Source organism: Quercus robur, chromosome 3 (genome assembly GCF_932294415.1).
Source record: "Quercus robur chromosome 3, dhQueRobu3.1, whole genome shotgun sequence".
In the NCBI taxonomy this organism is placed as follows: Eukaryota; Viridiplantae; Streptophyta; class Magnoliopsida; order Fagales; family Fagaceae; genus Quercus; species Quercus robur.
Window position 1 is genome coordinate 17348869 of NC_065536.1, and position 17071 is coordinate 17365939.

Genomic DNA, 17071 nt, shown 5'->3' on the forward strand with positions numbered 1-17071 from the left:
CTCGGATTCAAGCCTAAGGGAAAGGTCAAGTACATAAGATAAAACGCATAAGTCCTGAGCAAAACCTAGGTTTTGCAAAGTCCTCGGACTCAGGCTTCCTGGGAAATCAACTGCCCGAATGGAGAAATTGCTCGGCTTAAATACTGAAAAAGGCTAAGGCTCGCATATCATGGAGATGGCAGAACAACCTAATGATCGTCAACCTAAGGAGGCCATTTATCCGGTGGGTAACATGTCCTCGGATAACTACTTCTTACACCTTATCGAGCATTTAATACCAATCGCGGCTAATTTTAAGATAAGTTTCATTCCTTACTGGTCGGACTGTTATATTGAATAATAATTTTGTTAAAGTTATCCTGGCATCTTTTTATCAACGATTACTTTGGCCTTAGTTATTATTGATTCAAATGCTATACTATTATGCCGAGCAGCGCTTTCACATTTGTTAGAATATATAAACAAGACATACGAAATAGAGTAACAATAACTTTTATTAATATGAAAAATTGTTACAACGTACAAGGAAGGGCTTAAACAAGCCTATACAAAAAATGAACTGCTAAGACAGTAACAACATCCGTAATACAAATAAGTGAACCATCAGGTGTCTTCTGAACTCGCCTTCAAAGTCTCTCTGAAATCTATACCTCAGTACTGCTCATATCAGGAGAAGAACCTTATACAAAAATAATGAAGGACAAGGAAGAAGAATTGGAACACATGGAAGCACTTCAGCAAGCTCTTGTCACTGAAGAAAGCAAGGGAAAAAGAAGATGGAGGACATGAGTAGGAAGGAGGAGAAGAAGAGGGAAGCAATGAAAAGAAAGTAAAAGGAGCAAAAGAGGGAGAAGGGGAGCCATATTAGGTATGCTCATGAGAGAGCGGATGGAGATGACAAGGGAAGTTTTCGACCCAGTCACACCGGAAGTAAGGTGTGACGAGTCCCTGCTTCGGATTTTGGCTGAAAGAATGGGGAGACAAATCTTGAGTCTCCGCCATCCTTGCCCTGACCGAGCCATCTCAAGTTTTGTTAGGGCATGGCGTCTCTGGAAAAGGAAGGATTCATTCATGGCCGATTACTATGGTGGATGTATTATTGGATTAGGAGTAACCAGATGGAAGAAGTGAACTATAAGAAGGGCCTAAGGGATTCAGATATGAAAGAATCACCTCTGGATTTCTCTCTTTATATAAGGGAGTGAAACAGGGGCACGTAACACGTTCTGATCCTCAAGGAAATCTGCGAATAAATGCGCATTCATTTCATTCCTCCACGTTATCAGTAACCGTAAGATTTGGGAGGTCTCGTAAAAGGAAGAAATTAAAGGCGTGCTACGGATAACCAAACGGTATAAGCGCATCACGCGTAAACCGAGGGAAACACCTTGTAAACCGGCGCGTTCATTGGGGAGGTGAAAAGTCGCCGACGTTGATCAAGGGCCGAATTTAATGAGCCGCTATAAATGCTCGGTATTATCAAAACCCTCCTATCCAACCAAGGGGTCGGACAGCATGGTTTTGAGGGGCTATTGTGGGGCCCGACAACAGATGGGCCAGATCCACCTGTTCACAGGAAAACTTAAGGCCCAAGCCGAAGAAGATAGTATTCCAAGCCCAATAACGCAAAGCATCAGTGGGCCAGAGAAGCCGCCGAGGAGGGTACAGCCCTCGGCTGGCCCAGAGCTACACTAAGGAAAGGGGTAAAAGCGGCATAGGGATAATCTTGTAAGAAATCTAAAATATCTAGGAAAGGCTGCCCATACTACCTGCCCTAGACAGAGCTTTGCCTCTCACAGAGTCGTGTTTCTTTAGCCTACTCAACCACTCCCCAACAACTCGGGTCTGAAACTGATGGGACAAGTGTCAGTCTTGGAAAGTTCGACCCTACACGTGGACGAAGGAAATTGAATGCATGCTAATATAAAAGGAAAATATGCAACCTAAAGGGGGAGGCCTTCCGGGGGGAGAGAGGTCCGATCCTTCCAGAGAAAAGGGCCAAAAGGGTGAATATCCCTAAATCATGCATGATCAACTTAACAAAAACACAGCCGGGTAAACATGACTTAGCCTTTCAATCCCACTCTCTACAAATGATATTGTATGGGTCCATTTACGTGCGAACCCAACTCAACTGCGGTTTAACGCAAATCGTGTGCTTACAGAAGTCATTGTAGATGTTGATTTACCATGAAAAAGCTCAAGGTTGATAACCCTTAACAATCCTAAATGAAAATACGTGATCCATACAACATTAACAATTTTGTATACACGGACATGGAATCCTTCCTTGGTGTGTTGTTTGAGTCACAAATTTCACGAATTGTTTAACTCCATTAATATATTCCATATATATCATTTTCTTAAGCATCGAACTCTTATCCATTGCTATAAAATAGAATGGTTTACAATATATACCTGCAGTGGCGGAGTCAGGATTTCAGTTTAGGGGGGGCAAAATTAAATGACAAGATTGAAAGTAAAATTAATCTAAATATTATTAATCGATGTTAATAACAAAATAGATATAGAATTATATACTATTAATGCAATTGTCGTACAAAATCTAATATAATATAAACTCTAATTTATTTTTTCATACATAATTTAATTTGTACAATTGGAAGATTAGTAAAATACACCTCGATATGAGTTTGTTTAGAATTTGAATCTAAATCATTATTATAATTTGGCTTCTCCATAATCTCAATTGATTATAAGTATATATTTCATATTATTAAAATAAATAAGTAAATAAATAAATAAAAATCATAGTTAATTAAGAGATTATTCTAAATATATAGAATTTAATCATGTAATTTTATTCCTTAAAATAAATTGAGAAAATAAATCAATATAAAAGAATTATAAAGTTGTATTTTCATCTATGCAGAATTCAGTATTTTTTACTCTATTTTTTAAGTAGTAAGTAGTTAAAATTGGTTCTATGGTAAAAATAAAGTGTTTCAAAATTAAAATTATGAAAAAGTTAAAGTAGAAGAGAAAAAGATTAGGGAACGCTAAGGTTTTAGTTTGATATACAAGGACCTAAATATATTTTTTTTATTATGATTATGTGGGAATACCTTATTTGAGGAACAAATTACCCTAAAAAAAGCACCCGAGGAAAAAAAATTTCCAGTGCTTGAGAACATGTGGTAAGGAAAAACAGTATGGGTGTTAAGTGGACTCACAAAACTTTATTTTGTTTGGAAAAAGACAAAATAATGTTAGTAAGAGTTGCACCTATTGCTTTCTTCTCTAGTATCTAGGTGTGGAACGTACGTGTCAAGTTCAAAATACTTGACCATTTTAGTTGAATAACAACATCATGTGTTGTCTTAAGTCTAACAAAAGAGTCCCCTCTTCACGCAGGGTCTTGAGTCTTTCTTGACTCATGATTGAGTGGTGAAGCTTTTAGTCACACCGAATCATGATAGAGCTGTGGAAGCACTACGAAAATTGGTAAAGCTGAACCTTCCTTAATTTGGTCAGCGTGGTGCAAATTCAAACTTATTCCTTCTCCCACATTTCGCATTTCAGCTAGCTTTCTTGTGATCTATCTTTCAGCGTTTTCTTTCACCCACCAAGAAGAAATGGCTGAAGCAATCCCGTTTGGTCTTGCACGAAAGATCATTGAAAAATTGAGCTCCACAACTTTCGAAGTGATCGGATCTATCTGGGGTGTCAAAGATGAGCTCGAAAAATTGAAGAACACTGTTTCCACTATTCAAGCTGTACTTCAAGACGCAGAGGAGCAGCAAGACAAGAATCATCAAGCCAGGGACTGGCTCAAGAAGCTCAGAGATGCAGTATATGACGCTGATGATTTGTTGAGTGATTTCTCTACTGAAGACTTGCGACGAAAGGTGATGGGTGGTGAGAAAATTGTTAACAAGGTACGCACTTTCTTTTCGAGCTCAAACCAAATTGCTTTTCATTTTAAAATGGCTCACAAAATAAAGGGCATAAGGGAGAGACTTGATGCAACAGCAAATGATAGGAACAAATTCCAATTGATAGAGCATCCTTTACAAACAAAGGTGAGGGAGAGGGACCAAACTCACTCATTCGTACGAGAAGAAGAAGTTGTTGGGAGAGAAGAGGATAAGAAAATGATCATAGATTTATTATTGAACATAGATGTGGAAGAGAATGTCTCGTTCATATCCATAGTGGGAATCGGAGGGTTGGGGAAAACCACACTTGCTCAATATGTATACAATGATGAGAAAGTGAGGAGTTATTTTGAGTTGAAGATGTGGATATGTGTCTCTGATGTCTTTGATGTGAAAACAATTGCTGAAAAGATAATTGGATCTGCAACCGGTATGAAACCTGAAATCCTTGATATGGATCATTTGCAAAATAAACTTCGCAAAGAACTCAACCAAAAGAAGTACTTGCTTGTGTTGGATGATGTATGGAACAGCAATGAGGAATTGTGGTGTAACTTAAAAAGACTATTGATGGGTGGCGCAAAGGGAAGTAAAGTGGTGATAACTACACGGACCAAATTGGTTGCAGAAATTACCAGCACAGTCTCACCCTATTTTCTAAAAGGCCTGTCAATTAACCAATCTTGGTCTTTATTTAAGCAAATGGCATTTCAAAAAGGGCAAGATACCATTGATCCTAACATTGAAGCGATTGGAATGGACATTGTACAAAAATGTCAAGGAGTGCCTCTTGCTATAAAGGTGATAGGAAGAGTATTATACTTCAAAAAAACAAAGGATGAATGGTCTTATATCAAGGATAATGAAATTACAAATGTAACTCAAGGAGAAAATGGTAATGGTATTTTACCAATTCTAAAATTGAGTTATGATCATCTCTCATCACATTTAAAGTGTTGCTTTGCTTATTGTTCATTATTTCCTAAAGATTATGAGATTTCAAAGTTAACATTAATACAACTATGGATAGCACAAGGATTTATCCAATCATCAGATGAAAAGGTACAATTAGAGGAAGTTGCTAATGAGTATTGCATGGATCTACTTTGGCGATCCCTCTTCCAAGAAGTCAGAGAAGATCGCTTGGGGAATATAACTCTTAAAATGCATGATTTAATCCATGATCTTGCACAATCAGTCTCAAGGATCGATTGCACACTTGTTAATTCCAATGCAACAAATATTAACGAAGAAGTTCGTCATTTGTCATTTCCATTTTACAATGCTTCATTCTTTGAGAAGAATTTAAGCCCATTAGTTAAAGCAAAGAAGATACGTACACTTATTTTGACGTCCAATCACCAGCTCTATAATAAGAAAGGAGAAGAAGAATCTACACTCAAAAAACTTATTACTAGCTTTAAATGCTTGCGTGTGTTAGACCTACACGGCTTAAGAATTACGACAACACCGAATTGTATAGACAAGTTGACATATCTAAAGTACCTTGATCTTTCCAAGAATGACATTGAAGTTCTCCCTAATTCTATTATTAGGCTGTTGAATTTGCAAACATTAAAGCTCTCTGGATGTCGGAAGCTTAAAGAATTGCCACGAGACGTTCAAAAGTTGGTCAACCTCAAGCATCTTAATATATATTGTTGTGATAGTTTGACTCACATGCCATGTGGATTAGGGCAATTGACTTCTCTTCAGATGTTACCGCTCTTCGTTGTGAGCAAGGACCCTGCAGCTTTCTCCTCCAATCATTCTGGAGGACTATTCGAATTGAACAAGCTAAACAATGTGAGGGGAGAACTATGTGTTAAAAATTTGGAAGGGGTGAATGCAGTAGAAGCCAAAGCTGCAAATTTGAAAGACAAGCAGAATCTTAGAAATTTGAAATTAAGTTGGAATTGGGAGGGTAATGATGGCGTAGACATTTGCAATGAGGAAAACTTGTTAGAAGGTCTCCAGCCACACCATGCTTTAAAATTTTTGCATGTGGAAGGGTATATGGGTGTGAGATTTTCAAGTTGGCTTCCTTCCCTAACAGGTCTTGTTAATCTAAAAATATGGAAATCTAAGGTTCAACATCTACCACCATTGTATCAACTCCCCTCTCTTCGATATCTTGATCTTCGAAGTATGATGGATCTAGAATACATATCTGACAGGGAAATCACTAATGAGGTTTCTGATTTATTGGCGTCATCATCAACAACATTTTTCCCATCCTTAGAGTCACTACAACTTTTAGATTGCCCTAATCTAAAAGGATGGTGGAGGACGGATATTGTCAAGGTCAATTTTGATAATGATCACAACAAAGTGGCAATAACAACATCAACATCAAGTCATCAAAATCTGCCATCCTTTCCTTGTCTTTCTTATTTGCATATCTCGAATTGCAGTAACTTGACTTGCATGCCGATATTTCCTTCTCTTGAAGATAAGCTAGTACTGAGTAATGCAAGCTTGAAGCCATTGCAACAAACAATGACAACGACAATGAATATGACAGGAGCCTCTTTGCTTCCTTCCTCCCCTCCTCTCTCCAAATTAAAGTATTTTTCTTTGGTTCGGATGCAGGACATGGAGTCTCTGCCAGAGGAATGGCTGCAAAACTTGACTTCTCTTGAATATCTAAAGATTTGGGCATGTCCTAGACTAAAATCTCTGTCCCGATTTACACATCTCACTTCCCTTAAGAGGCTAGAGATTTGGGAATGCGAGGAGGTTGATCTGTTTGGTAATGAGAGTGATAATGGCACACAATGTGTTACCACTTTGCAAGTGATTAAGATTTCAAATGTTCCCCACTTGATTACATTACCGGAGTGCATTGGCAATTTCACATCACTTCAAAGGCTTAAAATTAACGAATGCCCCAATTTGACATCACTTCCTGAAGGGATCAATAAACTCACATCTCTTCAAAATATTGAAATTTTTAGATGTCCCAATTTGAAATCACTTCCCAAAGGGATCAGCGACCTCACATCACTTCAAAGGCTTGAAATTAACGAATGTCCTAATTTGACGTCACTTCCCGAAGGAATGCACCGCCTCACTTCTTTACAAAGCCTAAGAATCAATAATTGTCCCCACTTGAAGGAAAGATGCCAGGAGAGAATTGGTGAGGATTGGCCTAAGATTGCTCACATCCCATTTTTTCGATATTATGGTTAAGGATTAAATTCTTGTTCAGCAACCAACATGCTTCCACTTCTTTGGTAAGTACTTCAACATCCACTTTCTAGGCACTCAGAGAGAAATTTTTTCCCCTTTTAATATCTTTAGAGTCAATTATAGCTATATTGGGAGGAGTAAATTTGTTAAGTTTTTTCATTGTGATTGGCTCTTGCAGAGACATCAATGGTAGCCAGTTAGCTTTTTTGCAAGAACAATTCAAACTTTGCCAAACTTTAAGATGGTCAGATATTTCTCAAATTTTATCTTTACTTATGCTAATACTCTTGAGCCGATATTAATAGTGGTGGATCTAGCAGGTTGTGAAAAAGAACTCCATCGATTCAATGAAGGATTCGCGGGCCCTATGCTAACATGGTAATGCTAACAAAATTCATATTTCCTGTTTGTTAGAAATGATTACCTTATTTTAAAAAATTGACTTCCTAAAATAATATGATGATCGGAGTGGCAACTGATTGTCTACCTTTCACCTGTGAATGTTGTGTATTAGCTCTATTCAATACTGAATATTGGATTTTGAAAAATTTAGGGCTGCTCGCATTTCTGCATCAGCTGGAAGGAATGGAGAGCTGGGAACAACATGCAAGGCGTGCTCATTAGCTGTTTGAGAAGGTTTGGATCAAACCGATTATGATAGAGGAACTTGCCTTATATAGTTATATATTCATTTCTTTCAAATGGTAAATTTTGATGCAATTGCTTAGGCTGTTAGAGGCACGCATCCAAAATTAACTGATTATTTGCTAGAGATCTTTACATCTTATAAAGTATGGTAGAATTAACATAAGGTTACATCATCTGCAGTGTTATGTTCTGCAATCCTAAATGTTACTTTATGTTATGTTTGATCCTTTATTACTACAAATTCTGGAAAGAAAAGGTTCAAACCTCTGATATCATCACCTCGTTCTTTTCCTATATATTCTAACTGCATTGATTTGAAGTTGTGAGGTGTATTTATAAGATTGCAAGAAATTATTTATCAGATGACATATTTTAAAAAATATTCTCATCACATTCACTTATAGTTGCAATTTACGTTCTAAAAGTCTCTTTCAATATATTTTAGAGTCATGGAATTTCATATTTAATGCCGGTTTATTAAGGTTGATCTGGCCGGCCAATTTTTCTTATAAGCTTGAAGCTTCTAAGGTTATTCAAAATAGGAAAGTAGATATTACTTAATTAGCACACCTAACCAACTTATTGTAAGATTGGACAGGACCACCTAAAATATGTTTATGTCTTCCCAACCTATTAATTTTCTGAGTGACACAAACCCCCTACCAGTCTTTTTTTTTTTTTTTTTTTTTTTTTTTTTTTTTTTTTATAATAAAAAAATAAAACACAAAAGTTATAATTTAAAAAAAAATTTAAAAAAAAAAATCTCTTGAGAACTTATAGCAGGATAGAGTAAAAATGAGTAGAAACCATTTGGAATTTGTAACTAAAATATATTATTAAACCTAGAGCCATGCATAGAAATAATTTTATATAATATCCTTGATGTGAACATTGGAGATATTGGGATTTGTGAATATGTGAAATTTTGCGGTTGTGAAAGGCTTTTGCAAAGACATTACTGTAGCTCAGGTAGCTGATCAGTGAGAACAATTCACAGTACTAAGACCAAGCATTACTGGATTCATCTCTATTCAGAATTTTAAGTCTTATCCTCTCTTATTTTATTACTCTTGATCAATTATAAATATTGGTGGATCTAATCTAGCAGGGTGTGATAAAGAACCCCACCAATTCAATGAAGGATTCATGGCCTCATGGGCCCTAGATTATGCCAACATGGTAATGCTGTCAAAAATCATATTTCCATTTAATGTAATTGTCTGCCTTATTTAAAATTTAACTTCCTAAAAATATTGAGGGTAAGAGTGGCCTGATTAGCTACTTGTGTAGGTTGCATATTATTTCTGTCCAATATAGAAAATTGGATTTTGAAGAATTTTGAGGCTGCCTTAAGTGTGCATCAGCTGGAAGGAATGGAGAGCAAAAAATAACATGCAAGGTGTGCCAATGATGGGAACCTTATGAGGATTATAAAATTCTCAACGCATTCATTTAAAGTTGCATTTTCCATTCTAAATCTCTCTTGTAATATATTTTAGGTAAGGGAATTTGATTGGTTGGTCTAACCAACATATTGTCAGATTGGACAGGACCACCTAAAATATACTTCTGTCTTCCCTACCTATTAATTTTCTGAGCAACAGAGTCCCCTCCCATTCCATTAAAAAAATTCTCTTGAGAACTTCTAGCTGAATAGAGTAAACTCGAGTAGAAATCATCCGAAATTTCTTACTAATTTTTATATACTAAACTCTGGAGGCATGAATAGAGTTATTACTGTTTATATAACATCCTTGATGTGCATATTGGATATATGGGAGGAGTAAATATGTGACTTTTGCATTGTTAACAGGCTCTTGCAAAGGCATTAACTGTAGCTCAGTTAGCTTATTGGTGGGAACAATTCACACTATTAAGGCCTAGCATAAAAGAGTCACTTTATGCAAAACTTAAATGGTAAGATGTTTTTCTAATCTTATTGTCTATTATTTTAATACTCTTGAGCTTATAAATATTGGTGGATCTAGTAGGGTGTGCTAAAGAACTCCACTGATTCGATGGACTCACGGGACCTAGATTATGCCAACATGGTACGTTACCACTGATTCAAAAGTCAAATCTCTGTCTGATTGCCTTAATTAAAAAAAAAGTTGCTTCAACTGATTGTCTACTTGTGTGTATGTTGCATATTAGTTTTATCCAATGCAGGAATTGGATTTCGAAGAATTTTTTGAGGCTGCCATGAGTGTGCGCCTTGCATGTTGTTCCCTGCTCTTCCTTCCTTCTGCACCATATTTAGAATATCTTGAACCAATTATGCGATGGTTTTGCTTTTTGGTAACTTCTATTTGGTTTTTACCTTTATTTTTTGAGGTTAAATTGCATATTTGGTCTTCAATCTCTTTGACCTTTGTTTAAAATCGTTCTTTATATTAAAGGGTGCACTTTAGTCCCTAATCCCTGTACTTTCTTATTGTTTCAAAAAGGTCATTTTAGTCCCTATCTTCATAGTGTTTCAAAAGGTCTTTCTCATCATCTAATAAATGAAAATTGCCAATCTAACAAACAAAATTCATGCCTATTCATCAAAGTAACACGGATTTTTAAATTTCATATGTTACATGATTTACATCAAGATTTTCCATCCGTCAAATAACAATAAAGACATTTTTGTAATAATTTTAAAAATAAGGACAATTAACATATTTAACCCATGTTTCTCCAACTAATCCTTGAATTTGAATCAAAATTATTGGATTTTGTTAGGCTTTAAACTTTAAAGCTCTTTCTATAATTTTTTTTCTTTTCTTTTCAACTTGTTTAAATTTGTTCACGGAGTTTCTATATGCATAGAGTACAGAAACAATCCTAAATTCCCAGTTCAAACTAGGCAGGAATTTTTTTTTCCCAGCAATTGAAAACATCACAACCACACAAAGGTTTCACTTTTTTTTTTTCCTTTTCTACTTGATTATCACGTTCAAATCTAAAGGAGTCCAGAATGAAGTTAAATAAATATCCAGCCTTCCATCTGTTAAATTGTATCAAGTAAAGAAACACAATGCCAAGAGCACAGTAGCTTGATGCCATTGCCTGGTCTCCTTTATAAGGAGAAACAAGACTTTGGTTCAAATCCCCCTTCCTATTTATTGTACAAGTTGTAACAATCCAATTATTCAAAATAAGTACAAAAAATCACTGGTTAGTTATATTCTATATTCCATTGCAGAGAGTTTATTGTCGTTTCCATCATTCCATAAAAATATACAGTTGAACATATATTTACAAAGTTTTCACTATTCACGTTACCATCAATGCACGTAAATTCCCAGTTAAAAGACCTAAGCTTTCTTCATTTTCTCGTGATTTACAACATTTTCACCATTCAGTGCTCTACCCTAAACATATATATATATATATATATATGAAAAATTATTAAAAGCAATGATCACCAATTCTCCAGGTTTCTTCGTTCCTTTATACATGAAGTACTCTTTTTTATTAAGTTATTTCTTACATATTAAAAAAAAAAAAAAAAAAACAGTAGTGACCACCCAAAATAGAAAAACTATATGTCCACCTTGATTTATGAACTCTCGTCCAGCATCAGAAAATTGTAATATTCAAGTTGAGTCATCTCTCCACCATGTAATGGGTCAAACTTGCATCGGTAGAAACTGCATTCACAAACCAATTAAGAATTTCACTAAAAGTTGAATTTAGAAAATAAAAACCATCAGAATTGGATTACTGGCAAAACACATGATCAAGTAAATGAAATATGACCATATAATGTGTTAGAGATATATATTAGACATTAGCCCAATGTAATAGCCCAAGCCCATTCCTGCTTGTACTAGTAATCTAGGGTTTAGTCGCCTATATATACTCATGTTAAGGTTCATTGTAACACAGGAGATTATTGTACTACACTCTTATACATAATAAAGATGTAGCCCTTAAGAGATTCCTCCGTGGATGTAGGCCGTAAGGCTGAACCACGTAACCCTCGTGTTCTCAGTGTTCCTCTTCTATGCTTCCTCTTCTGCATCCACTCTAACATACACAATATGATTTAACACATCGCGATGCTAATATTTAACATGGTATCAGAGCCAAACTCCATTCTTGGCATCAAACAAATATCTCTAGCAAACAAAGAAGATTCTCACGTGCACACCGCCAACAGAAGTCACACATGCTTGTTTGCTGGATCTAGACTCCATAGCATCTCGCAGCCGCCATGGCTCCCTGTTGTGTCCAAATCCTCAAACCCAAGCAATCCGTGTCTCTCCCTATCAGATTTGCGCAAATCCAAGCCTCTCCTGACGAAGCCAACACCACAGACGTGCTCCACGGCATATCGCGACCAAAACCCAGGAACCCGACCTCCAACGGCAGCCGCACGCGCCACCACGCGCGGACAATGGCTCCTGGAACTCTCACAAGCGCCACCGCAGTTTCTCGACTCCCAGGCTAGATCTCAGTCACACGCGCCGCTAAGACGGCCTTCTCGTCCAACGATCTACTTGGCCTGAGAATCTGGTGGTCATACGACGCTGCACGCGCCACCACGCGCTAGCGCAATTTCTAGCGACTTCTCCACGCGCCGCCGATTTCACAGGGTCAGTTTCTCCTATGGTTACACGCGCCGCCATGACGGCCTCGCAGCTCGTCGATCTGCCAAACCACCGAAGTCCGAGCATCAATCTCCCTTGCACGCGCCTCCACGCGCCTTCGGAAGTTCTAGACACGCGCCGGAGGAATAGAACACGCGTCGAAGAGCTACTGCTAATGACGTGTGACGTCATCGGATGACGTCACCTATCCACGTCAGCATGCCACGCACGTCCTAGTCCACGTCATCAGCGACACGTCATCAGCCACGTCAGCAGTGTCGTCTCGTCAGCACCACGTCGTTGACCTGGACCACCCGGATCTGACCCGTGAGCACTTGACTGTTGACTTTGACTCTGGACCAGTTGACTTTGACTTTTTGTGTTGACCTTTGACCAAAAGTCAAAATTCCCAAAAGGGCCTATCTTGCTCAGTTTTTCGCGTAGATTCCGATTTTGGCCTTCGTTTCTTCATTTGAAGCTCCGAAATTGGACAATTGGCACATTCTTCATTGTGGTTTCTTCAAAGGCATTCTTCAAGGCATCTCCAAGTGATCTTCTCATGCTTATCCAACCTCAAGCCTTCATCGAGCTTCCGCCTTGAGTTTGAGGGAGGGTGTTAGAGATATATATTAGACATATTAGCCTAATGTAATAGGCCCAAGCCCATTCCTGCTTGTACTAGTAATCTAGGGTTTAGTCGCCTATATATACTCATGTTAGGGTTCATTGTAACACAGAGTACTACACTCTCAGATAATAAAGATGTAGCCCTTAAGGGATTCCTCCGTGGATGTAGGCCGTAAGGCTGAACCACGTAACCCTCGTGTTCTCAGTGTTCCTCCTCTATGCTTCCTCTTCCGCATCTACTCTAGCATACACAACATGATATAACACATCTCTATGCTAATATTTAACATAATGAATCAGCACAGAATTCACCCACTTGATAAAAAATAAAGGAATAATTTCTCTTTACGAAAGGACAAATAAAAAGAAAAATTGTTTCATGATCCGATCCATGGCTGGATTTCCATATCAAAGTAACCAGATCACTACCATGGTAACAAACTATATCATGATCCCACTTATTGCAATCAAAAACTTTGTAACAAGAATTACTAAGCTGATTAGATCATAGAAATGAAATCCAATGCATGAAGAATAGAGAATTTATTAAAGAAGATATATCTCCTCTCCTCCCTAAACACATAGGAAAGACCCAGAGTCTAGAAGATCTACAACTAGAGTAAACAAAGGTGAAGGTACTATCCTCCCTGTTATACTAAAACTTAGGTACAATATATTAGGTTCTCCAATTAAATTCAAACACATAGCTACATTGAATTTAATTGTCCTTTGAAAAGTTAACATTATTTATGCTTCATTGGCAATCATGTGTTTGAATATAACTTTAAAGATACCATTTAAGCCACTCCTGTTCCTTGAAGCAAAATAGAGGATAAAATGTGAAGGGGTCCAGCAGATAGCAAAAGATGCTGGATTATAGCCCTCGCAAAAGGCTAATCTTTATGAACTAAATCTAGTATTTAGAACACAACTTGTAATAAATCATGTCACTATATATTAACAACACAATACTTTACATTTTAAAATGATTATAAGAAGAGTATTCTAGTAAGAACTAGAGAAGAAATGAAGACAGCTAGGAGGGGCTATAAACCTTCAAGTTGATGGCAGTTTTAAAATTGAATAAACTCTAGAAAGAACTAGCACCACCTTTTCACATGGATGATAAAGCAGGGAAAGATTACAGGACATGTACTGAAGGCTAAATGAACCTTCACTGTCCAACTCATATATTGAAGGTTGGGTGATAATCCAGAGAGGGAGAGAGGTGATATGACTTATATTACAATATGTCTAGTTCGAATTGGGTCATTTACCCAAGATGAATCGTGTTAGTCTAATTGAGTTGTGGGTCATCAAGCATAGTTTGATTTTTCAAGTCTTTTAGAATTTAGATGGACTTGGTTGCGGGCCGTTTAGTCTAGCTTAGGAAATTTTTTGATCTTGAAGTCCGGCCTGGGAGTGGGTCTTTTGACCTGACTTAACATGTTGGTCATTTTGCAAGGTTTTTAGAGCATCTCCAGTAAATTCATCAAATTTTTGTACTGTTTAGAGAATGAACAATAACTTTTACATTTTATTTACCCACTTTTTCAAATACACTTTTCAACAAATTCTCTATCACATTCTCTATCTCATTTAAATATTATTTCTTTATTCATTATTTATTCTTTTTTTAATAACTACACATCTTCCAATATTTTTTTATTCACCACCTGATTATTTTAATAGAAAAAAAAAACTTTAAAAAAAAAAACTTTGGAGATGCTCTTAGGTTTGTTAAATTATTGGGTTATAAGCTCAAATCAATAAATAGAATTTAGGCATACTCTTATTATAAAGGAAAAAAAAATTAGGCATACATCAAGGGTGCTGGCCTAGTGGTTATTAGGTTTACTCCCAAGTGGTTTGTGGTTATTATACTCTTATCATAATGGGAAGCGTAGGATGATACTATGGCAATGCTCAAGTAAAGAAGCCACTCAGATCGCCTTTTCTACGCTATTTCATTAATTAAATAAAAATAAAAAGCTTAGGCATAAAGCCTAACACATGTCATTTGGTATTTGCCTATTTGGGCATTAAATGTGTTTGGCTCAGCCCTTTCAGTTTTTCATTACTTTAAGAGATATGAACAGAATCAAAGTGCCTTTTATGATTTCGGTATGTGTAGCAATTGCCGATATTGTTGTTGACAAAGAATTTGAAAGTTTACCAAGAAGAAAAGGAATTACAAGCTGATGTTGTAAATAAAAGACCTTCTTTTTTTTTTGAAAAGTAAATACAATACCTATAATACACTAACTGTGATAATTGTGTTACACACCCACTAATGGCAAGAAAGTGAAGTTAGGTTATCGCTCTGATTTTATTTAGTTTTTAATTAATACAATGCATTGCAACGGTTTACCGCTAATTATGCATAATCCTAAACCCACCATGGAAGTTCATTTAGATTTCTAAGAAACAATTTCCTTCCAATTTTATCAATCAGACGATGGTCCGAGTAATTAAATAATCAGTTTCATGAATAAGTAAAAACACATTAGTGATAGAGCAATCAACAACTCATGCACACTAACATCGTGAATTATTTACAAAGTGAAAACTTAAGATGATAAAAACACTCCATGTTCGCACCTAATTCACCAAATTCACTATAAAATAGTTGCCATACCAAAAAAAAAAAAATGTTACAAAACCTCCACTATAAGTAATGTTCTTATATCCAAGCTCTATGTTTCCGTTAGTAACAATTGCCACCAGACGCTTCTATTCTTAGCAATTCGACAAGTCGATTACTGATTGCAAATCCAATCTCTTGAACACTCAAAGGCTAAGATTTGTGACTGCCTCTATGGTTTCCAACAACAGTCCTCTATACTTAGGGTTGATCAAGAGTGTTTGGATTAAATTTCCCATTAAAAGTATGGTAATTGGGAAAAACAACTAATCCTTTTTCTTTTGATTCTAGGGTTTAATTTTCATTCATATTGGTCGGCTGCATAAGTAATTGGGAAAAACTAATTCTTAATTTCTTAGACAAACTCCCTGGAACAAGTTTTGTGCGAATTTCATGTGAGACATTCTTTGTAATTGAATTTTTGAATCCTGACAATTTCGGTCAACATCTCACTTGACATGCTGAATTTCGCTTGTTCGAAATTCTTGTTGTAGCACTTTGAATTCTTTCATCTAAATTTAATAGCCAATGACACCATGCATTTACAATTGAAATGAAAATTTAAATTCAAATAAATATGTAATTAATAAACTGAAACTTTTGATCCAGAATTTAGTCAACACTAAATATCCTAACAAACCACAAAAATAATATTTTTATTTTTCAATTAAAAAAAATATTGTTGAAATACACATTTCCCTCCCACTATTATTGTTGAAATACTGTAGTCTTTTGGTTAAATATTGTTAAAATTAGAGTTTTTAAGCTTTATGTATAGAGGAGAGATGCAAAATTTGGTATTCATGTTGCCGAAATACAAGAAAAAAAGAGAGAAACTGACAAGTCTTCAATTTTGGTATTGATATTGCCGAAATTCAAGAAAAAGGAGGAGACAGAAACTAACAAATTCTCATCAATTTCATTAATTATATTACCGAAATTCTTTTCCCGTTGCCACAAATTTTGTTCCGTTTGTACTGTTTCTTCATTTGTATAATGGAAAGCGATTCACCATAAGAACCAACCGGTAAACTGCTGCACGACATATTCATCATAAATGTAAACTAAATCCATTTATTCTAAAACTAGTAGGTATTTCAATTTTTCCAAAAAAAAAAAAAAAACATACATTTTTTTTTCTATACTTTTCAAAAATTGATAGTTATGACAACAAGAATGGTGGATTTGAACACTGAACATCATTAGAAACATAAAAAAATGTCAAGTAGCATAACTCAATAAAATTTTAAAAAATACTTATTTTTTTTAATTTTATTATAATTAATATATTTATAATTTTTTATTGTAAAATAAAGCACTATTTTCAAATTTTAAACTATATTAACTGTGGGGCTAGAGAGTTTGCGACCCCAGCCCATTTCATGTTAAGGCCCAAGCCCTGCGCCGATGAGATACAGGGCCGAGGACGTACCATGAGAGTCGTGAACGGCCTAAGAAAATGGCTGAGGACGAGCTCCTGC

The 17071-nt window shown here is 36.1% G+C and overlaps 3 protein-coding genes across 11 annotated transcripts in view; all 3 read left to right on the plus strand.

Annotated features, from left to right (window-relative positions):
* The window catches only part of LOC126717305 (putative disease resistance protein RGA4), a 45355-nt gene extending 35201 nt beyond the window's left edge, over nucleotides 1–10154 (plus strand). For 2 of the 3 annotated variants that reach the window (XM_050418867.1, XM_050418863.1), the window contains exon 8: nucleotides 9894–10154. The gene's annotated coding sequence lies outside the window, so the exon portion shown is untranslated. Of the gene's footprint in view, nucleotides 1–7727; nucleotides 8432–9893 lie in introns of those variants that run through there. The other variant, XM_050418868.1, reaches the window with a different exon arrangement.
* LOC126717302 (putative disease resistance protein RGA1) overlaps nucleotides 1–17071 on the plus strand; it is a 47943-nt gene that overhangs the window by 13938 nt on the left and 16934 nt on the right. The window lies entirely within an intron of this gene.
* On the plus strand, nucleotides 3354–8431 carry LOC126717303 (disease resistance protein RGA2-like). Its single transcript, XM_050418857.1, has 3 exons — nucleotides 3354–7335; nucleotides 7412–7469; nucleotides 7645–8431. Exon 1 carries the CDS (start codon nucleotides 3597–3599, stop codon nucleotides 7089–7091), a length of 3495 nt encoding a protein of 1164 aa, XP_050274814.1. The 5' UTR covers nucleotides 3354–3596; the 3' UTR covers nucleotides 7092–7335; nucleotides 7412–7469; nucleotides 7645–8431.

Excerpts from the sequence above, each read along its gene's own strand:
- LOC126717303 (XM_050418857.1), top strand. The coding sequence starts at position 3,597 with ATGGCTGAAGCAATCCCGTTTGGTCTTGCACGAAAGATCATTGAAAAA.